This window comes from Pseudochaenichthys georgianus, chromosome 13 (assembly GCF_902827115.2).
Source record: "Pseudochaenichthys georgianus chromosome 13, fPseGeo1.2, whole genome shotgun sequence".
NCBI classification, from domain to species: Eukaryota; Metazoa; Chordata; class Actinopteri; order Perciformes; family Channichthyidae; genus Pseudochaenichthys; species Pseudochaenichthys georgianus.
In genome coordinates, this window is record NC_047515.1 from 12,414,121 (window position 1) to 12,435,900 (window position 21,780).

General features: G+C 39.8%; 3 protein-coding genes across 3 annotated transcripts; 1 reads left to right on the top strand and 2 right to left on the bottom strand.

Annotated features, from left to right (window-relative positions):
- Positions 1–3,202: 3,202 nt before the first annotated feature.
- Positions 3,203–8,281, top strand: bckdha (branched chain keto acid dehydrogenase E1 subunit alpha). The gene is made up of 8 exons (XM_034097752.2): positions 3,203–3,501; positions 4,546–4,722; positions 4,820–4,906; positions 4,978–5,086; positions 5,289–5,450; positions 5,542–5,748; positions 5,841–5,982; positions 7,031–8,281. Exons 1-8 carry the CDS (start codon positions 3,388–3,390, stop codon positions 7,386–7,388), a joined length of 1,356 nt encoding a protein of 451 aa, XP_033953643.1. The 5' UTR covers positions 3,203–3,387; the 3' UTR covers positions 7,389–8,281.
- An 8-nt stretch (positions 8,282–8,289) lies between these two features.
- b3gnt2l (UDP-GlcNAc:betaGal beta-1,3-N-acetylglucosaminyltransferase 2, like) lies at positions 8,290–11,960 on the bottom strand. Its single transcript, XM_034097484.2, has 2 exons — positions 11,737–11,960; positions 8,290–9,852 (listed from the first exon to the last, which is right to left on the bottom strand). The coding sequence occupies exon 2, from the start codon at positions 9,735–9,737 to the stop codon at positions 8,481–8,483; it is 1,257 nt and encodes a 418-aa protein (XP_033953375.1). The 5' UTR covers positions 9,738–9,852; positions 11,737–11,960; the 3' UTR covers positions 8,290–8,480.
- Positions 11,961–12,048: 88 nt separating this feature from the next.
- Positions 12,049–20,751, bottom strand: napab (N-ethylmaleimide-sensitive factor attachment protein, alpha b). Its single transcript, XM_034097485.2, has 11 exons — positions 20,519–20,751; positions 19,062–19,144; positions 18,838–18,954; positions 18,459–18,505; positions 18,275–18,352; positions 17,138–17,193; positions 14,721–14,805; positions 14,520–14,624; positions 14,372–14,440; positions 13,909–13,959; positions 12,049–13,229 (listed from the first exon to the last, which is right to left on the bottom strand). The coding sequence occupies exons 1-11, from the start codon at positions 20,614–20,616 to the stop codon at positions 13,128–13,130; spliced, it is 891 nt and encodes a 296-aa protein (XP_033953376.1). The 5' UTR covers positions 20,617–20,751; the 3' UTR covers positions 12,049–13,127.
- Between the last annotated feature and the right edge of the window lie 1,029 nt (positions 20,752–21,780).

Below are 21,780 nucleotides of genomic sequence, written 5' to 3' on the forward strand. Positions count from 1 at the left end.
TTTAATAAAGTTTTTCAAAACTTGTTGAAGAAAAAACGGTATACAACATTATATAACCGCCATTGACATAAAGGCATGTATGGTAGAAAGATTTAACCGTACGCTGAAAACTACTGACTTTCTATATATTTAAGTATATTACCTACCTCCCTCTGTTTACAACATGTTTGTCTCCATAGGGGGTTTATGGCTTCTCCATAGGGGGTTTGGGGTTTTCCCCCCTCCCTTATCCTTTAGCAAAAAGGCTGACTTTTTAAAATATCTGTTTTTTATATGCTTTACTTTGATTTGGAGCACCCAACGGATGGCTGTAAGTTGTCACCGGTGTCTCGCTGATTAAATTCATATCAAGACGTCTCTTGGCCATTTTCTCTCGACTTGAAAAATATTTAAGAGTGACGCTGGCTTTTTATTTAGACAGAGGGAGAGGGGCGGGGAAAGTGTGTGTGTGTGTGTGTGTGTGTGTGTGTGTGTGTGTGTGTGTGTGTGTGTGTGTGTTCCCCCCTCCTCCACCATATGTTCTCTCCCCTCATGTCCTGTCATGTCCTGTTTGCAAAAACAGAGAGGTTTAAATATATGTTTTTTTAGATGCTTTACTTTTGATTAATTTCATGTTATTTTGCAAGTATTTGTAAGTTACATTCGATACTATATACAGGATTAACCACACAGGAAGTGGTTAGGAGGCGGGATATATATATCCTAGACATATTAATTGATTGAAAACAACGGCATTTTATTTTTCTCATTTTTTTAATTTTAATTTAATTTTGTAAACCGGAAGCGGGGGCGGGACATCCGCCGGAAGCGGGGGCGGGACATCCGGTCGAACGAGGCGGGACATCCGGTCGAACGAGGCGGGACTTCCGGTTTTCAAAATAAAAAGGCGGGACTTCCGGTCAAATAAGGCGGGACTTCCGGCCAAAAAGGGGCGGGGCGACCTGTCACTTTTTCTGCATACTAATGAGATTGATATGGCATTTGTATCACTACTTGGATGAAACCACTGTTGCAGCATATTACAGTGGTTCTTCGATACAAGCCGTGTTTAGTAGCCTACAAAGCAGACAAGACGAGCTATCATAATCGTGATCCTTGATACTTGCACTGGTTATAGCTCAGTGGTTACTTCGCACCATAAATCATCAGATTATGGTTCTGTCCCTCCATGGGATCAAAACCCGGGTCCAGTGTTTTTTCTCCTCCTCAACTTCTGTCTTTCGTTTTGTTTTTTAGATTATCCGTGCATCGGCCTGAGATCAGTCTTCCCAACCCAGTCTCACAAAAAAACGTGTAATGGGTTGGTCTTCCCGGCTATGACTATTGCGGAACCACTAAATCACAGAGCAGCCCGTCAGCCGCAATGTTATGACTGTTACAGGGCACTCATATCTTGCAGTGGATATTATCAGATGACCACCAGAAAGAAAAGCTGGGTCTTTCAATGAAAGAGGTGATGGTGATGTGTGTGTAAACTGGCTTTTCATGCAACCACACATATTGTATTATTACAGAACTTAGGGGCTACTGGAGAGGAAGTCAGAGATCAAAGGTTTAATTGATTCCCACAGACTTTATTTGCAGTCTTCTATATCTGCTCTTCTTATATTCCTGGTGTGAAAATGTAAGCAGCTCAGCTTTGATTGGGGGCTTATTGTCATCCCTCTTTTTGTTGAGGACATTGCAGAGGTTTTTAATTGTCCATAATCCATTTAATCAACAACTGTAGGATGGCATAAAGTTAACTCACTACTATAGGTGAAGTACATAGGGCAGAGCTGAAGTTGTGCAAAGATAGACCTCAGCTAGTATTTTCTTTATTCTGATCACATTGCAGCAATTGGAGCATGTTCAACCCGCCCTCGCTCCCTCAACCCAAGCTGCTATTATGACTTGAGTTGTTGAGTGACATGAAAACCTCTACTATGTGATAAATATAAAGAGGGATGAATGAAGTCATCAAACATTAGGACAACTATATTTTTTTCACCAGGAGTGACGTAAAGTCACCCAACAGCAATGAGACAAATAAAGCTGTGATTGTAAATCAGTGTATCTCCCCAAGGAATTATGTAAATGACAATATTTGCATTAGAAATTTGTCAGGAATAATGTAAGTACTTAATAGAATAATTAAAATGTTCAAATGGACTCAAACACGTTAAACCATAGTGATAGCCAATTACCTGTTGCTCATACTCTTCATGAAGTAATCAGTAGTTTTCACTGCAATATATCTTAAATGATAGGGTGTCGAAGTAACATACAGTTGCTGGTTTAGCAACATTGTTCACGAGTAGTATAATTATTGGTACTATAATCAGTTCATTACTGATGCATACATTATTCTAATTCAAATATATCATATGCCATTTTGCAGACTGAGAACTGTCAATTTTGTATTTTAAAAACATTTTTGAATGCATGACTGTTAGGTCCAAAGATGAGCTGTCTTCTTAACAGACAAAGTAATGCGGAAAAGATGATCAGGTATAAATACCTCAACAAACATGTTTGACTGCTTCAGGAAACAAGCAATTCATTGATAAAACAAGTAGGATTAACACCAAAATATATCTGCCTTTCCTTCTCAGAGATAAAACTGTAAAGGCAACTTCAACTAATTTGGTGTGCATGTAAGCCAATGTGGTTATACATTAGGCCTCTATACTGGCAAAGCATGACCCAGAAAAAAACGCTTATTAATTAAGCTCTTTTCAGTACTAACCATTACAAAGAAAAAGAGTGGAATGTAACTAAGAACATAAATGATGCACTGTACCTAGTGCAGTAGTTTTGACATAATTGTGCTTTTCTCGAGTATTATCATATCATGTTCTTTATAGTAAATTATTACTACATTACATTTTGTTCACAACTTTAGATATTTGTTACTTCTTACACTAAAACCTTGTGGTGTTTATATGACTACATCACTTATTATAATAAAAAAACACAATATACATTAATACTGAATGGGTCATTCTGCATGAGTACTTTTATTTAGGGCTTTTATAATATTTTGATGCTTATATTAAGTACTTTTACTTCAATAATATCTTACTTGTACAGAGTATTTCTAAACTTTGGTTGTTTCAATTATCTGAGTGCCTTTCCACCAAAGTCGGTTCCCCTGTTAAAAGCATTTTGGTGTTGTTTTTTTTGGTCCCGTTAACTTTTAATTTGAAGGTGAGACCGGAAGTCAAGGTTGACTCGAAACGACCGTGTAACAATTTGACCTGGCTAGTGTGGTCGTGGATGTGAATAGCAGCGCAGCAGACTAAAAAGGGGTCAAACCTGTCTAGTTTTGTTGCACTGCTCTCATATATTTACTGTAGAGTTTAGCATTCCTGAAAAACTAGCGCACAAGCTAACAGCTGTGGACTAATGGCGGCTGTGAAGAGTATGAACAAACTGTATGGAGTCTATGTTCATGCTGCTCGTCGGACGGCAGGACTGAAGGCATCCCGTCTGCTTCAACACAGAGCCTTCAGAGTCGGTGTAAGTATACACAACAATGCTTTATTGTCGTGTAAGGGAGCGGGCGTTAGCTTAATAACAGGAAAGGTCGCTTTAGCAACCACAGGATTGTCGGAAGAAGGGATCTCATTTTAGCTAAAAAGGTCAAACAGACGATGCTAAGTTAACATATCACCCACGAAATATCTAAATGTAAGTAAAACGTCTGGAAGTTGTTATGTTTGGGTTAGGATTTGAGCTGTTGACTAGAGTTGGGGAATGCATCAAGGATTCACCAAACGTACAACCAGCGTGACTTCTTCAGTTATCGCGAGACGTTGTGTGGCAGCTTACTTTAGTTTAGCTGACAACCTTGCAGGAACTAACAGTGCGTTAATTATACGCAGTGTTATATAACGTTACTGTGTCTTCAACGCAGTCTTACAAGGTCAAACTAAAGGGTGTCCGCATTTATCTGGGTTAAAATGTAATCCGCAGCTTGACTGGGATGTTGTTTGTTGTTGTGACTTTAAAGCTGCTAGCCAGATACCTAGCTGGATAGCTTGGGCTAGCTGCATTCTTATTGGTGGAGCAAAGGGGAGTGCGGAGAGAGCTTCCGTCATCAAGATCAACTGGAAGTAGAAATATGTTATTACAACTGGTATTGTCAGCTCCCATGGAATACAAAAAAAACATTTGCTGGTCTTAAGTGTGCTGAATCTGCTCTCTCTATGCCCATACGCATGTCAATAACTTTTTAATTTTTGATTTCTGACGATCTGATTTATTAACAAAAACATTTTATCTTGTCAACAGTTACTTAAGTATTCAAATCAAACCTGGGTACCACTACTATACTAGATTAAAACAGGACATTTAGCTATTTACAATGAAGTCACTTTGCATCATCTTCACATCATGCACAAAGTCAGTTTCCTCTGAAGTGACAACAAAGCAGCTCCTTTTTCCAGCTGGATGACATTATTAAGATAAATATAAATCCCCTTTTGTGGTTTCTATTTTAAAGAGGGCCTTGCTTTGCCACATACTTAGTGATGTTTTTTAATAAATATGGCTTGCTTTCAGGCCGTGCAACGACAGCAGCCCTTTGACTCATCACTGGAAAAACCACAGTTCCCTGGGGCCTCAGCAGAGTTTGTGGATCATCTTGAGTTCATCCAGCCCAATGTCATCTCCGGGATCCCAGTGTACCGGGTGATGGACAGGCAGGGCAACATCATCGACCCCTCTCAAGACCCTCAGGTACAGTCAGCCTGCCTGCAATCCTGGTTAATAAAAATGGCACTGTGACCTCCACTTCGTTAACTGTTGGTTCTTTGTGTACTTCTTCCCAACTCAGCTCTCCAAAGAGCAAGTTCTGAACTTTTATCAGAAGATGACTCTGCTGAACACGATGGACCGCATTCTTTATGAGTCCCAGAGACAGGTAAGTGTTTCCTCTTACATTTCCTCATGGAACAGCGGAAGACATTTTTGTTGATTTAAATTCTCTTACAGGGTAGGATTTCTTTCTACATGACCAACTATGGAGAGGAGGGGACACATATTGGTAGTGCTGCTGCACTTGACCCAGAGGACATAGTCTTTGGTCAATACAGAGAAGCTGGTAAGAATCAGACATCATTTAAAAAAGATATATAATAGTATTTTTAAGATAAAGGTTAACTTTTTTAAAAGATTTGAGAGAGATCATAGCAATCAACCTACCTGAATTCACCTTTTGCATGTTCTTATGCTAGTAATACTAAAGTTATGTGTTTTCCTGGTCTTGCGAGTAACAGTGTTATAACTCCTTTTCTGCCCTGCAGGAGTGCTGATGTACCGTGGTTTCCCTCTGGATATGTTCATGGCTCAGTGCTATGCCAATGTTGATGACCTTGGCAAGGGCCGTCAGATGCCTGTCCACTACGGCTCTAAAGACCTGAACTTCGTCACCATCTCCTCTCCTCTGGCCACTCAGATTCCACAGGGTGAGCTCTCTACACTTGTTCAACCTCTCTTATCTGTTAGTGCATACATACACCTGTAAATGTTTATTAATGCTGGACGTTTCCGTTTCAGCGGCCGGAGCTGCATACGCTCTAAAGAGGGAAAACATGAACCGTGCTGTCATCTGTTATTTTGGTGAGGGAGCGGCCAGCGAAGGGGACGCACATGCAGGCTTCAATTTCTCCGCCACCCTAGAGTGCCCAATAATATTCTTCTGTCGCAACAACGGCTACGCAATCTCTACCCCCACCAACGAGCAGTACAGGGGAGATGGCATCGGTACGAAGCCTTGATGTGGTTAACTGAGTCATCCGATTGGAATTACTGGGGGCCTCTCATGTAAATACGTTTTATTCTTTCTGTTTGTCCAGCTGCCCGTGGTCCGGGTTATGGCATGCTTTCCATCCGTGTCGATGGTAACGATGTGTTTGCTGTGTACAATGCTACAAAAGAGGCACGCCGTAGGGCTGTGGCTGAGAACCAGCCCTTCCTCATCGAGGCAATGACCTACAGGTTAGTTATTGTTGGAACTATCTGAAACCACTCTGTATTTCTAGACTGTCTCATGAAGTGACTTAAGCCGACAGCTCATGATTCTGACTGAGTTATGATTTTGAGGTTTGTCATGTGGTTATTAGAAATGTTTTATTTTTGCTACTTTAATATGTAGGTAATGCTGAATTTACAAATTTTTACAAAAGATGTACAATATTTCTAAAATATATATGTATTTAAGTTGGCTTCTTTCTTTTTTTTTTACAAAAACAGAAATCACATTTGTCTCTTTATTCCATGCATTCTTTATCCATGTAAATAACCCGGTGCCTGCATTACCCACAATACACTACTGCCGTTTGATTGGAGTTTTGGGTGTGTTCAGTGACAATTTCTGTAGCCTTATGCTAGCTTGAAGGAGAAATGAGGTTACAGATGTTTGGAAAACATACTTCTTAGCTCCCTCTGGAGCCACAAAAGGCTTTATAAAGTGCATTTCACATATGCAGTTTTTTTACCCTCTAATACCTGTTAACACACAGCACAATGTGTTGAGCTGCCAGTGAATACAAACTTACAGAAGTTGAGGAATCATAGGCAAGTAGACATATCTTTACAACTGTTCAAAGACATTATTTATTTTTCAAATTGAGACAAAACAAGGAAACACAGTAACCTGTTGAATCCTCACCCCAACCAAATACATGACTTTATAGAATAGGGAAAACAAAATTGCAGTTATGGAAATACATTGACAATCGGTGTAGATATAATATTTAAAAACAGGTTGTTGGTTTTTTCTGCATTACAGCAGTAACTTTCTGCCATGATTTCTTAATCTTTAGCTTACTGATTATATTATATTTGAGTTTCATTAATTTCCACAATACCAAAACATAATGAAAAGTAATGTTCTATAAACCAGTGTTTAAATATGTATAAAGAGAAACATTTTAAAACCTTACATTTTTTCTGTAGGGCTTCAATATATAAAACATACACACCCATTAAATGCCAATAAAAGCTGAACTATAATTATATAATATAATCTTGTTTGCCCCCTCAGAATCGGCCACCACAGCACCAGCGACGACAGCTCAGCTTACCGCTCTGTGGACGAGGTGAACTACTGGGACAAGCAGGACCATCCCATCTCCAGGCTGAGGCATTACATGACGGCCAGAAACTGGTGGAGCGAGGACGACGAGAAGAGCTGGAGGAAGCAGTCCCGCAAGACGGTGATGGAGGCCTTCGAGAGGGCCGAGAAACGCCTGAAGCCGAACATTGAGCTGATGTTCACCGACGTGTACCAGGAGATGACGCCCAATCTGAACAAGCAGAGAGATGCCATGTGGAGGCACATGAAGCAGTACAAAGAGCACTACCCCATTGAGCTGTTTGATAAAGAACCAATTTCACAGTAAGGATGGTGTGATATATTGTTGAGTGGGTGAGGACTGGGATAAACCAATGCACACCTTCTACTGTATTCATGAAATTATAGATTTGAGGTGTAATTTCTATCTGCACAAATAAGGAAAAAGATTGTGTTTTAAAACTAAATTGTACTTCATGCCTCTGGGTTTGGTGCCTTAAGTTAATAGATTTACTGCCGGTAGTAAAGCTCTTCGACAAATGCTAATCACACTTTTGTTTCAGTTATTCTTCGGTCACCTATGTACTATTTAAATAAATAAAAGTGCAGCAAAAACACCTGGTGCAGTTTGAATGCTAAAAAACATTCAAATCGAGCAATAAAGTTTAACCCCTGTTACAGTTTTTTCCAGTGATCAATGTATTTACCATGTTTTCTTCTGTATTATTGTGGTGACTTGACTAACTTGTGTTAAACAATTCCTATGTGTTGTTTTCTTTTGTGACACCCAAGTTTTAGATGGGTTTGAATGCTGTTACACACTATACTATACACTATACACATGCATTTCCAAACATTTGGACTACCTATGTTGCAAATGTATTATCTTTTCAATTTACACACGGCATCTATTGCACGTCTGTCCGTCCTGGGAGAGGGATCCCTCCTCTGTTGCTCTCCCTGAGGTTTCTCCCATTTTTCCCTTTAAACTGGGTTTTCTTTGGAAGTTTTTCCTTGTGCGATGTGAGGGTCTAAGGACAGAGGGTGTCGTATTGTCATACTGATATTCTGTACACACTGTGAAGACCACTGAGACAAATGTAACATTTGTGATATTGGGCTATATAAATAAACATTGATTGATTGATTGATATACTAAATCCTAGAACTGTAAACTCATGTTTGGTGTTATGCGCAAAATAAACTAAGGAACTTTCAAAAGTCTTTGATTTGTTTTATTTAACTTCAATGGCACAATAGGGACATTTAGTTAAAGACACAATTAGAAAGTGTTCATTTTGAATTGGCAGTGAAAAATCTTGAAGGGATGCTGGAAGCAGATCAGCCGTGACTCCAAACTGTCGCTACAGTCAATGTTTCCTCTCTTTGGGCCTATTTTCCTGTTGCTCATCATTCCTGTTCAACAAGTCAACAACGGGCTGTGAATGCCCTTCCACAGCTTCTTTATCTGCTGTGGGGAGCGCTGGTGAATGAGAAACAGATCTTTATGAACACACAGATTCTCGCGATCCTGCTCCTTGATGTCGAATGTCTGAAAGCGCTCGTTTGCCTCTGGAGAAACCCCCAAAGCTTTAAAGCACATCCCAGCGTAGACGTCGTCGATGGGGAAAAAAGGGATGATGCGTGAAACTGAATGTAGGGGTCTCATCAATGCTCCAGAGATAAGAAAACCGCCTCCGCCAGCGTAAGCAGGGTATGGGCCGCCATAGAAGCTCAGAGGAATGTAGTATTTGCTTCTGGGGTCCCTGAGGGGATTTGCTGTGCTTATAACATGTCCAACATACAACCGAGAGGCCTTGGACGGCTCCAGTGACTGCATGTAGCCGATTAACCTTGGCGTGTTGACGAATACATCGTCATCCCCGCTGAAGACGAAGGAGGCATTAGGACAGTATTTTAGTGTCCATTGGAAAAGCAGGTTCAATTTGAGCGTCAGGTTCAAGAGGGATTCATGGAAGTCCCACTGCACAACGTCCCCAAAGTGCCTTGCTTCAAACGACAGCAGTTGGCTGAGGTCAGGGTCATCCAGAGGGGAGCTGCCCAGCAGAAACACAGTGCGCACCCTCGGTCCACCCTTGAGCTTCCCCTCTCGCCCCCAGGTCTCCCGCACCGCCTGCCTCTGCTCAAAGTTTCCCAGATTCGATTTAATAGCAAAAAGCAGGAAGGTCTGGTTGCCCTCACCAGAGGGGCACTTGTTGGGTTGATTGAGAAGGACAGGGGGTGTCCTGCAGTTCATGGCCTGCAAAAAGTCCTGGAATAAGACGGGGTAGGAGGTGAAGTCATGCACATTGGTTTGCAGAAGCTCTTGATTTGTCTCCCTGCAGCGAGACCAATCGAGGTCATGGCTGAGGAGGGTTTCTCGCTTGTCCAGATTCCTCAGGGCTGACCACAGCAGGCGGTTCCAGTACGCTGCGTTCTGAGGGACGCTTTTTCTGAAGTCTTTACAGATGGATACATTATAGGCATTTGGTTGAGGTGTGTTGGAGTGTTGTGTTTTCACATCCCTTTCATGGACATGGAGGCCGGGATGCGTGAGGAGTTCCTCTGGTCCAGCCATGCGACTGTAGGTCGTCTCCAGGTTTAGCGTCGAGTAGAAAAAGATCAGAAATAAAGAGACGAGGAGGACCATAGCACTGAAGGTTTGAATGCGTCTCATTGACGTGAGTAAACAAAGCTTAATGGTGTTTTGTTCCTAGAATTGGATCATCTTTCAAGGGAGATGTTTCCGGGCTTGGGGTGTTATTGTGTTCAGGTTACACAGCAGGCGCCACCTGCCAACAGAACACACCAGACAACAACATAATGTTAATGTACACATCAAAGATTACAGCCTCAGTAGAAATTCACAAGTAACTTCAATAAGTATGGTATTAAGGAAATTACTTCTGGATGTTCCAATTGGTAAACATCACACTTAAAGGTGGGGTATGTAATTTTGGAGAAACCAGCTCGAGATCGCTAGAATTTGAAAAAACACAACCGGAAAAAATCTGCCACTTCCTTACAGAGCCCCTCCTCCAACACACACGAACTCGCACATGACCAATGAGGGCACGAGATAAGTTTGTGCAGTTTGAAGGCTGGCAGGCAGGTAGGCCATCCAGTTATTTTAGCCGGGCCGGCTCAGATGATTGGTCTTTTTACAGCGCTACGGTTTCCACAGAGGACATCTTTTTATGGATTTGTTGTCAAAGCATTTAATATATTCTTTGCTATCGGGATGTTAAGAGCATTCCATGGAATATAACAAAAAGTGTTTCTGAAATAAATGACATACCCCACCTTTAAAGATCTGATATAATGAATAAATCACTGTTGGCAAATTATAACAATTGTTAAGAGAATGTTTTAGAGTCCATTACCCTTGACTTACCTCCATTTTAAATGCTGAGAAAATAATTTTAAAAAACCTCCATAATCAAGTAACATGCCTAAAAAGATTGATCCAATTATTTGGGATTGCATTGGTTGCAAGACTGCCTTAACTGTGCAATAACTGGCATTTAATTGTATATTTAAACTATTTCCAGAATTAATTATTGACAATGTTATACTAATTGTATATTCCCAGATTGTAGTACAATGTACATATTTTTTGCATTACTATTTCCAATAAGTCTATATTTATATGCAGAGGTGGGAGAAGTACTCAGATCTTGTAATTAAGTAAAAGTAGAAGTACCAGAGTGTAGGAATACTCTGTTACAAGTAAAAGTATTAGCATCAAAATGAACTTAAAGTACAACAAATAAATGTACTATATTCATTCTTAAATTAAGTAATTGTAAAGCAACACAATTTCCCCAGGGTATCAATTAGTAATTCATTATTATTATTATTTAAGTGAGCTGATGTGAGAGGATAAATAAAGCTTCGAACACTTTTTCAATAAAATGACATGCCTTCGCTACCGATGTGTGCAGTTTGTTTAAAGGTCTGGCAGAAAGGGAGCCCGAACACTTGAGTATTTCCATTGTATGCTACTTTGTACTTCTACTCCACTACAATTCAGAGACAACGTGTTTACTGTTTTCACCACATTTATTTAATACCTTTAGTTACTTTGCAGATTTGGATTATTGATGTGAAATCAACACTTAGATCAGACTTTACCTCGAGTAAATCCACAAGCTACCCTGAGGTATACAAAGTAACTCAAACTAGCTGCACCTTTACCAGCTTTGATATAAATAATTATATTCAAAACATGATATTATTCTGAAATGGGACAATCGGCATAGAGTATACTTTTGGTACTGTAAGTATATTTCATGCCAATACTTTTACTTGAGTAACACTTTGAATGCAGGACTTTGACTTGTACCAGAGTATTCCAGTTCTCCCACCTGAATACACCTGTGTCCCCAGTGTCTAATTAGGAGCAGACCAGCCTTGAACAAACAACACCTCGGTTAAATCCTTAGTGGGCTTCTTTCTTTAAACAGCATCACAGTACATTATAAAACTGACCTGTAATTTAAGACATAAAATGCATAAGGATAACTTATTTAATCGTTTTAACCGCTTTGTTTGAGGCGTAAGACTCCAATCAATGGAAAAAGCACAAAGTGACAACGGTTTGATAAATAGGGGAGACCTTTGAACTGCAGATAAAACAGCAAGTGATTTTTCAACATTGTTTGTAAAATACTTACTTAATCCAAGATGAAAGGACACCGAGCAGAAGCTGAGTCTGAAGCGGCAGAAGAACAAATATTATCCAGGAGCCGTGAGGTCCTACCGACAGGTACAGCCAAACATCATTTAGCTTCCCGCCGCATCTTTTCACTAAAGGAGCTTACACGTGCGTTGACGCTTGGCGGTGGGCGTGTCCGAAGCTTGGGGAACTGGGCCAGCGATGCACGCGCATGCAGGTGCAGCTCTCTACCAGACTGTGGGAAAAGCTCTGTTCATAGGTCAGGTGATCACTTCACGGTCCACAGCATGCATTAGGAGGCCACGCCCAGTGCGTCTGAGACAGGTTTATTCAACGTTTGACAGGAAACACGATGTACAAATGATTTAAGACCAATTGTCTCTTGACAATATCACCAGGAGGGTACATGAGCACAGTGTTCAGATCAGTAAAGCTCCTGTTTCTTTAATGTATTGCATCTCGTGCAGGCTTTTTTCCCTAGCCAGGTTAGTTATGACAGAAAAAATAATAATAAACACAAATCAGACAATCACAGAAAATAGAAAAAAAAGACAAATAACTCCTATACAATGGAAAAGGCCTGTTATTTTTTTCTCATCCTAACCAAACCATGCAAATGTGATGAGCTTTGTTTTTCAGATAAAAGCACTTTACATGGAAATGAAAAAAACAATCAGCAAATTAATGGATAAAGCTTCCAAAGCATGATTTTTGTTGTCGTCCTGAGTACTTTGCGATATAAGGCAAAGTGGGTATTTGCTGTGGCTCAACCTCAGAAACACTTGGCCTCTCTGCTCGGAGAGGAGCTCTGCAGCTGAGATTTAGTGCTGTTTAATTAGAGGTGCCCTGATATGACCTATACTCGAGCACTCAAAAATACCAAAAACCAATGTGTGTACTTCTTGGCTTTTTGGTCAACTAAGTTTATTCCAAAGCATTTTCTGGAAAATATCATTTGTAGATCAAAGTTAATAAATTGGTATCCTCTCATCCATTTCATAACAAAAGAAACAAAAAGAAAACCTTTATTATATAAGTGTGCTGGTATGAGTTCTTAGCATTGAAGCCCATTATGATTATTTAAACTAATATTAGGCCAATACCAAAACAACAACGGTATACAAGCAACATAAAGTGTGCATAGCGCACACCGGGAAAATAGTCTTCATAGCTATGAAGAGCATCATTTTTAAAGCATTGACTTGAGCGGTAAAAGGCAAGAACAAATACTGCAGATCTGTCGGAAAGAGCACAGAATCTGCGAGGGGATATAAGGGTCTGGAGGTAAAACAATTAAGATTGCTGCTAGAATGGAAGTGAGAGGCTCAAGGCAAAAAGGAGGATGCAAGTCGGCTGCTGAAGGCTCGACGTCCCGAGTGGGGAGGGGAGTCAGCGGAGGTCGCTCTCATCGTCCTGTATGGTCTTCTTGATGCGCAGAAGCATGGTGGTGAGCCACTGGTCCAGCCGGGAAATGGTGTCGAATTCCTTCACCTGAGAACATGAGCAGGAAATATACTTATTTAATTATACCTTTTGCATCCCATGCATGCACTCTATCATATATTTGTTGTTATTGTTATACTGTCTAACAATATCACATATACTATATTATACTTCTATTGAGTTGCTATACAAACAACACTAAGTATCATCTCTTAATCACAGGAAAAAGTTGTCGATGTGCTGCAGCTTGAAGTCGGAGTGAGTCGATGCCCGCATTTACAGTAGCATAGGGGGTGTAAAACATGCCATGAAAATGTTACAGCTTAATGAATTTTAGACTGATTAAAAGTGTAACGTTTAGGAAGGAATTGCATTACCGCCACCTACTGGACTGATGTGGAGCAGTAGCTTGGCAGAAAAAACGAGATTCTCAAAGATTTTAGAGTTGCTCTTAAATTTAAATTGTGTTTGATTTAGTGACTTTATCTTTATTTCTCTTCCACGTGCGTATTTCTGAATATTGTATAGATGCTTTCATATGTCCTTCAGGCCACAGTATTCTTGCAAAGTTTTGCGTATATAGTCCTTTATGATCGTTATAACACCTAACACTATTTGTATGTCAGTTAAATGTTGTTTTACTGATTTACTTAATCAGTGCGTCTACCTTGTTATTTCCTTTTTAAATGAGCAGGAACCCAAAGGAATTAAATTCACTTGCACTCACCGAATCAGTATAGGCTTCCAGGTTCTGTTCTTCATAGGCATCTAGAAGTTTCTGGTTGGATAAAAACAATAATGAACATCAGGAAGGCTGCTTGAATACAGAAATACACACTGGGGGTAAAAGAAACTGAGATGCGAAGAAACAGGCTACAATTCACTGTCTGCATTACACAATAGATGTATGACTCATGCGCCAAATAGCCTTTATTTCCCCAGAAACGTTTGCAGGGCAGGCTGGTGCTTTTGTTTTACCATGCTAGGGGCGTAAAACGTTTTTGAGGCAGATTTAGAATGAGGACCATTACAATCCAACTTTTGTTTTGGATATCTAATACCATAGAACTTAGTAAATCATCTTCTTCGTATAGTTGTAAGGTTTATCTCAGCTCTTAATCCCCCTTGCCTCTGTATATCTAGATGTTTTTGTTTGTGAGTTTTAAAGACTTAATAACATCAAAGCCTACCTTCAACAGTTTGCATTCTCTAGCGTCTGAGAAAGCCGGGAACATCTCTTCATACTTCTGCACGGCGAGCTGGGTGACAAAGAGCATCACTATTAAGCTTGTGTTACACCAGGTATTGATGTAAACAGGTTCTAGTGCTTCTGCTTACTTTTGCATTCAGCATGTCTACACAGAAGTGACAGAGCGCTGCCTTGAAGAAGTGATCCTTGGCACTGTATTTCAGGAGCGTACTGTCCATCGCGTGGGTTCCGACCTGAAATCACAACAGCACAACTCATGTTTGTTGTTGTCAATAAAAGCGAGTAAAATCATGTTAAGATAATGGTTCTGGTGCTGAGTGTTTTCTCACCTGTTCATAGATCTCGATGGCTTTCGGATACTGCTCCAGCTGAGCTGCGTACGTTGCTACTTTCAGAAGGCACTTGTTTGCTGAGCTGAAAAAGGGAAATGTATGTATTTAGGCCTAGTGTATTTGCGGACATCACAACTCAAAGACCACCATTTTACTGAATTTTACTGACAATTTATGAATCTGACAAACAAACAAAATGTGTAGAAGCGGGAGGGCAGAAAGAATAGCTTATACAGAAAATAGCCCTCCCGTTATTCATCCAGTTGCAGGATAAAGAAAAAAGATAAGCCGCGTTCACACCGCAGTACTTTTCCCACTTTAGTTCCGCGATAGTTCTGAAATGTCGCGTTCACACCAAAAAAAGCCGTGACTAAGGGTGCGTTCACACCTGCCTTGTATAGTCCGGTTGAATCGAACCCTGGTGCGTTTAGCCGCTTGGTGCGGTTCATTTGGGTCGGTGTGAACGCAGTCCGAGACCTCTTAAGTGAACTAAACAAACGGACTCTGGTCCGCTAAAATAGGTGGTCTCGGAGCGCTTGCTTGCGAACTCTGGAGCGGTTCATTGCTGGTGTGAACGCAGTCCGCACCAAAACATAGGAAGCGCAGTATTTACGTGTCACAAGAACGCGGATATCTTCAAAATCTTTAGCGAAAGAGTCTTTCAAGACATCCGCGGTTGTTTAGTTAAAGAGTAAAGCAGAATTAAGTGTTGAACAGTGTCGTGTAAAGTAAACATTCTCCGTCAGCTACATAAAAGTAAGAACACTTGTCGTCGGTGAAACGCCCCTCCTCTGCAGAACGTCTCTCATGGATAAACAGGAAAAGAACACCGACAGGCTGATCAGGAGCCCGACGTGAAGCGGAGGGATCTAGATCGGCATGAAGGTGTTCTTTTCCCCATAATGACCGCGCTGCTGCACATTATCCCGCTTATTACATGGCCACATTCTCAACAAAGTAAAGACATGACTCACAATATTAATTGAAATGCTTTTGTGGATTTAGAAAATTATTTTATTGATTTAAAAAATAGTTGTAGCCTATGTATTTAAATGTACATGCATCCGCTAAGAAAAATAGTCCGTTGTTACTGTTTGAACTAACGTAGCAACGGCAGGAACTGCTTCGATAGCGTTTTTGAGGAGCTTTTTGATTACAGATTTGAAAATCGTTGCTTGCTTTAAAAGTAGCACAATTCATTATGTCAAACCTTGGGAAGTATCTAGATATCCCTGCCCTGATGCCAAAGTAACTGGCAACTGAATATGTGTCGCCGTCTGACCTATGTCTGGACCGCTGCGTAAAAAGGAGGGTTTTTACCCGTTACTTCTCCGCTGTTTTCTTGTCGCTCTTGTCTTGTCAGTTAGTTTCAGCCAAACTGTATACAGTTAAATCGAACGGACCGATGCTCCATGGCGGAGGCTCCACTAGAAATTGCCGGGATTTGCGTTTGTACCCCCTTAATGTCTGACCAATGGTTGAACAGCATTTCCGAGCACATGACTTGTGTTTAAAGTTTATAGTCCCTTTGAGTTTTTGCCAGTGTGAACGCAAACAGAACCTTCTGAAAAATGAAACAATGTAACAAACTGTGGTCTGGTGCGCACCAGAGAGCGGACTATTAGGTGTGAACACACCCTAAAATTAGTTAATCAGAACCTTTTCACCCCCTTTTCCGTCCCTGCTAGAGAGCAGGGACTTTCGTGGGAGAAAAAGGTTGCTATTTCTGATTGGCTGGGCGGATTGCAAACCACGCCCCGTAAAACTCCCAAAAAGTTTTTTGAAGCCGCCATTTTATTATCCTCGCATTAGCATTATTAGCATTCGTCCAGCGCAGAAACGCAGAGAGACTAACTTATGGCAACACAAAAGAAAACATGGGAGCGGTGGAGATGAGGAGGTGTCGGCGTTCTGGCGATTTACTCGGAAGGCTTCAGTAGAAGCTGCTGGGAGTCCCTGCAGCTTCTATTGAAGCCAGTCCCCAACTCCGGGGACTTCCGGCCGGGGACTTTGGGCGGCAGTATACGCCGTGAAGTGGTTTGCAGCCTGCCAGTAAACCCAAAGCAGAAAAAGACGAAGTGACGTCAGCGGCTTCATTTGCCTAATCCTCCCCCAGGGACTTATTCCGGTGTGAACGCGATCTATACTTAGTTCATGAGAACTAAAGAGTTCTGATGAACCTTTGTGGGAAAAGTACTGCGGTGTGAATGCGCCTATTCAATCCGTAATTAAATAAGCACACAAATAAACAAAATTCTATATATACACATACATATGTACACATATACATACACCCATTTACATAGATGCAAAATTCAAATGTAATGCTTTCATTCGGGGGAAATAACTTTAACCGTTACACCCTAAAATGAGCCAAGAGAAAACATCTGAAATAGTGCTGATCTGACACTAACCTGGTGGATTCTTCCCCCTTGTAATAATCTGCCGCCTGTTCGTAATGAGCAATGGCCTGGAATAGAAAATGGACATAAGAGAGAGAGACTATAAAAGAACAGCTATTAGTTGTTATGAAAATAAGAAGTAAGAATCTACCCAGGAATGAATACAATAAAGGTAATAAAGGTGAAGACCAGGGGTGCAACAACTAATCGAGTTAATCGATTAAAATCGATTACCAAATTAGTTGCCAACTAATTCAGTCGTCGATTCGTTGGTGACGTCATCACGTGTGTTTTACGCGCCGTTAAGCTCCAACGTTATTGGTCTTTTTATCGGTACCGGAGACATTTAAAAAAGATATGTCATGTATTGTTGCTACAAAAACATTATATTGCAGTCTTAGTGTCGCCAACTCGTTTCTAATATGCAACACTCTGCGGAGATGGCGGAGAGAACGCTCTCCGAGGTGTGGTTCAACTTTACCCGTCTCGATGTGGACAATCCTCGTTGCCAAAAGTGCAATAAGAATTTAGCATGTAAGGGCGGTAACACGAGCAATTTGTCTAAACATTTAGCAAAAGTGCACCACATTCAGATGGAGGAATGCACCGGGTTCGACTGTCTTTCTAGCAGCTCTGTAGCCCCGTCCACGAGTAACGTCTCCACTTCAGGTGTTCTGTATGCTAGCAGCAACACACGGAGTTAACTACATTATACAAACATGGGTTAATGATTAGAGGTAACTGAGTTACTCTTTATTTTGTTAAAGTTTCAGCTATTCTGTTTAAAGTTCTGTCATCAGATTATTTAATACGATGTGTTAAAACATTGTTGTTTCTTTTGATGTGAAATATTATTTATTTTAAATAAAAAGCAATGTTAATTTTGTTCAAAATGTGTTTAGTTAATTTAATAATATATGTATTTTTGAATCAAGTATTCATCTTTATTGTCTTCATTGTTAGTTTCCACATGTCTAAAACAACCTCAAGCTAAATCTAAAAGTTGATGGCTAAATAAGAGCGTTTGAGAAATTGTGTAAGGCATACAGTAATAGTCCGAATAGTCGATTAATCGTTTTATTAATCGATAGATTAATAGATTATCAAATTAGTCGTTTGTTGCAGCCCTAGTGAAGACTGATATCTGACCTTGTCTATGTCCACCATCTCAGTCTCATATATTTCAGCTATGGTGATGTGATGCTTGGCTGCGATGGTGAAGCGGCCCTAAAGCCCCGGATAAAAAAACACAACAAAGAAGAGAACGAAGGGTCATGTTAAGTAAATATTAGGAATGTTTAATTAATAAACAAAGAAGAGTTTGCACACTCACCATGTCAGTGTAAATCTCAATAGCTCTGTTTAGGCAGTTTATTGCCTCTGTTGAGAAAAATAATAATATTTAAAAACACAAATATTTAGTGAATTTACATCAATAAAAAACTACTTTTTATTAAATTAACAAAATTATTAGCCACCAGCTGTACGATATGCAAGGTTCAAGGCTACAGTCAATTGCTTTCATCCTTCCACAATCCCATTTTCTCACAGTGGGAAGCGGCGTGAATTTTGCTGTTGAAGCTCTTCGCCTTGAAGACCTTAATGACATCAGCTGACTTCATGGACATGGTAAACTGGAACTGGTACAGCAGCCTTTATGTGAGCTGAGCACTCATATACTCCTGAGGGTGGTGAGGATGAATAATGATTACCTTGAGGATCTGCTTTTTTGAAGGCGTTTCCAGCATCTATGAAGTTAGTCGCTGCGTCGTGTTTGCTCTGCATCTGGAGGTGGAGGTTAGCGGCTTGGGAGAACGCATTTCCTGCAGCTGAAAAGAAAATATTACATGTTGGTAGGATTGAAAGACGTGACAGACCTAAACACGGAGAGAAGCAATCAATACATTCTCATTCAATCTGAAATAATTATTCTTACCACACCAATTCTTGGCCATTTTGTACATGTTGGCTGCCCTCACGAACATGTCACAGGCCTCTTCCAGCTTGGAGGATCCCCCCCTGTGGGTCAACACATGTTCAGTTAGGCAACACTCACACTGAGTATGACTGGGTGACATTGACAATATCAAGTGCTGTAATAGTTTATTACTAGATATTGATAACAAAGATACTTATTAAACGTATAGTTTCGTTCCTTGATTATGATTGGCTAAGCCGTGTTCAAGATTGTTGTAAAAGCGTTATAAACAAACAGTTGTGACTTCATTATGAAAGTAAGTGTGAGATAACCACTCACTGTTAATTCAGTTAAAAACGGTCATAAGACGTTCAGAAAAGTCCTACTGAAAGTATTCAAATTAAACTTAATCATGTTATTTGTTTTCAAAAAGACGCTGTTGAAATTATTAATTCGGAGCAATTCTTTATCATTAAAAAATTGTTATAAACATATTGGAATAAGAAAAAAATGCATGATCAATACCTTGATATCCATTGAAATCGAACTATGCATGTACAGAAATATCCATTTGATCACAACACACACACTTTACTAAACATTGTTTTTGATATTATTTGTATTATTATTTTAAGCTATATCTGCACTGTACCATACTATTTTATATTAAAATGTTATAATACTTTCTTACTATGTTATATTTCTAATATGTTGCTATATTGAAACAGCAAATACAGACAGCAATAAGTATCATTATCAAATCACATTATATATTATTCTGTTTTACAATACTTACTTTTTATGTACCTGCACTCATTTCTGTCTGCAAGACCTGCATTTCCCCTCTGGGGGGCTCGTTCTTTTTTCTACCTGAATGCATGTAAGTTTCTGAGTAAACAGAGCCTCACTTTAATATTTTAAGCTGATTTGGATTGTTACATCCATCCTCTAATATGATAGTGGGTAAGGGTTTCATTTGTTTGAGATGCACTCACAACTCCGTCCCAATCTGTTATTGTAAACAAACGTGGTGAACATGTGATCTGCACCTACAGACTGAGTGGCATTGCAAGATGTTCCCTGTAGATGACGCTATAGCAGCAATATTACAATAATAATGAGTGTAAAATGTGAATTACTAAAATGCTAACCGGATGACTTTGATCAAAGCGCCTGATGTAGTACAAACGTGTCATTGTGTAACTAAGTGTCATCCACTGCTGTACACAGCTACATGTTAGCCTCACTTCTTCTTTGTTTAACAGTGATCTGAACGAAGATAAGGCTACATATTAAGCTTGACTGCAGCGTTAACACCACTTGAATCACATTGACCACAACAGCTTATTTTGAGATATAACCAGCCCAAGTGTTGCAGTGGTGTTGATTTGTTTAAGTCCAGCCTTCTACAGCCTTCTTCCGCTTAGCTGGCCTTTAGCTTTGACAGGTTAGCAGAAGCTAGCTGAAAAACTCACCCAAAGATCGCTCCGAAAAACGACTGCGAGGATTTCATCTTCTTCTCAGCCTCGGCCATCAAAGCCGTGGCTTCTTTTTCTTTCCCGCTATTGTCCATTTTTCGTGTCACTGCTCTGTGTGCTGGTGGAAGAGCAAGGAATTGCGAAAGTCAACAAACTTGCTATGAGAGCTAAGAGCAACGGGTTAGCCTCTGTCACGTCACCTGCCGCAAAGTAAACCCTGTCAGAGGACATGTGAGCTGCTGCGTTCAGGTGCTCTAAAAAGAAATCTGGCGTCCATCTATCTCAGATTCATAGTCGTGGAAAAAGTACTGAGATATTCTTAGATGAACTCAGAATAAGTACGAGTATGGTGATAAAGTGTGCAAAAAAGTCCGTGCATAACGTCCCATTTCAGAATAATGTATAGCCTTTTATATTATTGCATTATCATAAGTAATGCATTGTTGTGTACACAAATTCAAATTGGTAAAAAAGGGCCTGGTTTTAAATACTTTATCTACTGCTAGGTAGCTTGTTGACATACATAATTATTTATTGTTGGAAATATTACATATTATTAATCTGAATCTGAAAAGCAACCTGTAAATATAGTTAGGAAATAACCATAGTGTAAAAATCTAAATTTGCCTCTGAATATTGTTGATAAGAAATATACAACGGCGTAAAGTGGAAATATTTAGGTAAAGTAGGAAAGTGGAGTGTTAACATTGTATAAGTACTTACTTTCGACTACTGATAATATAGCATTGAATAAACAATATGAGCATGTGTTCATCTGTAGTTACCAGTTTAAGAAAAAAATTAAAAGAGATTAATAATGTAGCTGGTTAAGATGGAGTTCTTTTTAAATACTCAATATACTGCTGGGTAGCTAATGTATAATGAGATCATTCGATGATTTTTCTATTTTGTATTTAATATCAAAATCTGCAGTAACTAGTAAGGCTAACAAAAAAAATTATGGACTACTAAGTGAAATATTTGCCTCTGAGATGTTTGGAAGTATACAACTACAATTGTAATAGGCAACTTTATATTACCCAGTATAAACTCTGGATCGAGATTTCCTGATCATAGAAATGGTTTCTACCAGATAAAAGACAGTCTCTTCGTTTTTAGATGATTTTAAACATTAGCTTGACATCATAGACTATATAGCTTGACAGTCATTATGAAGAAAAGTCCCCAGATTTCCAACGTCCCAAAATGTGTCCAATTTGACAGGGAATACACATACTCTTAAAAACTGTGCAAGCCTT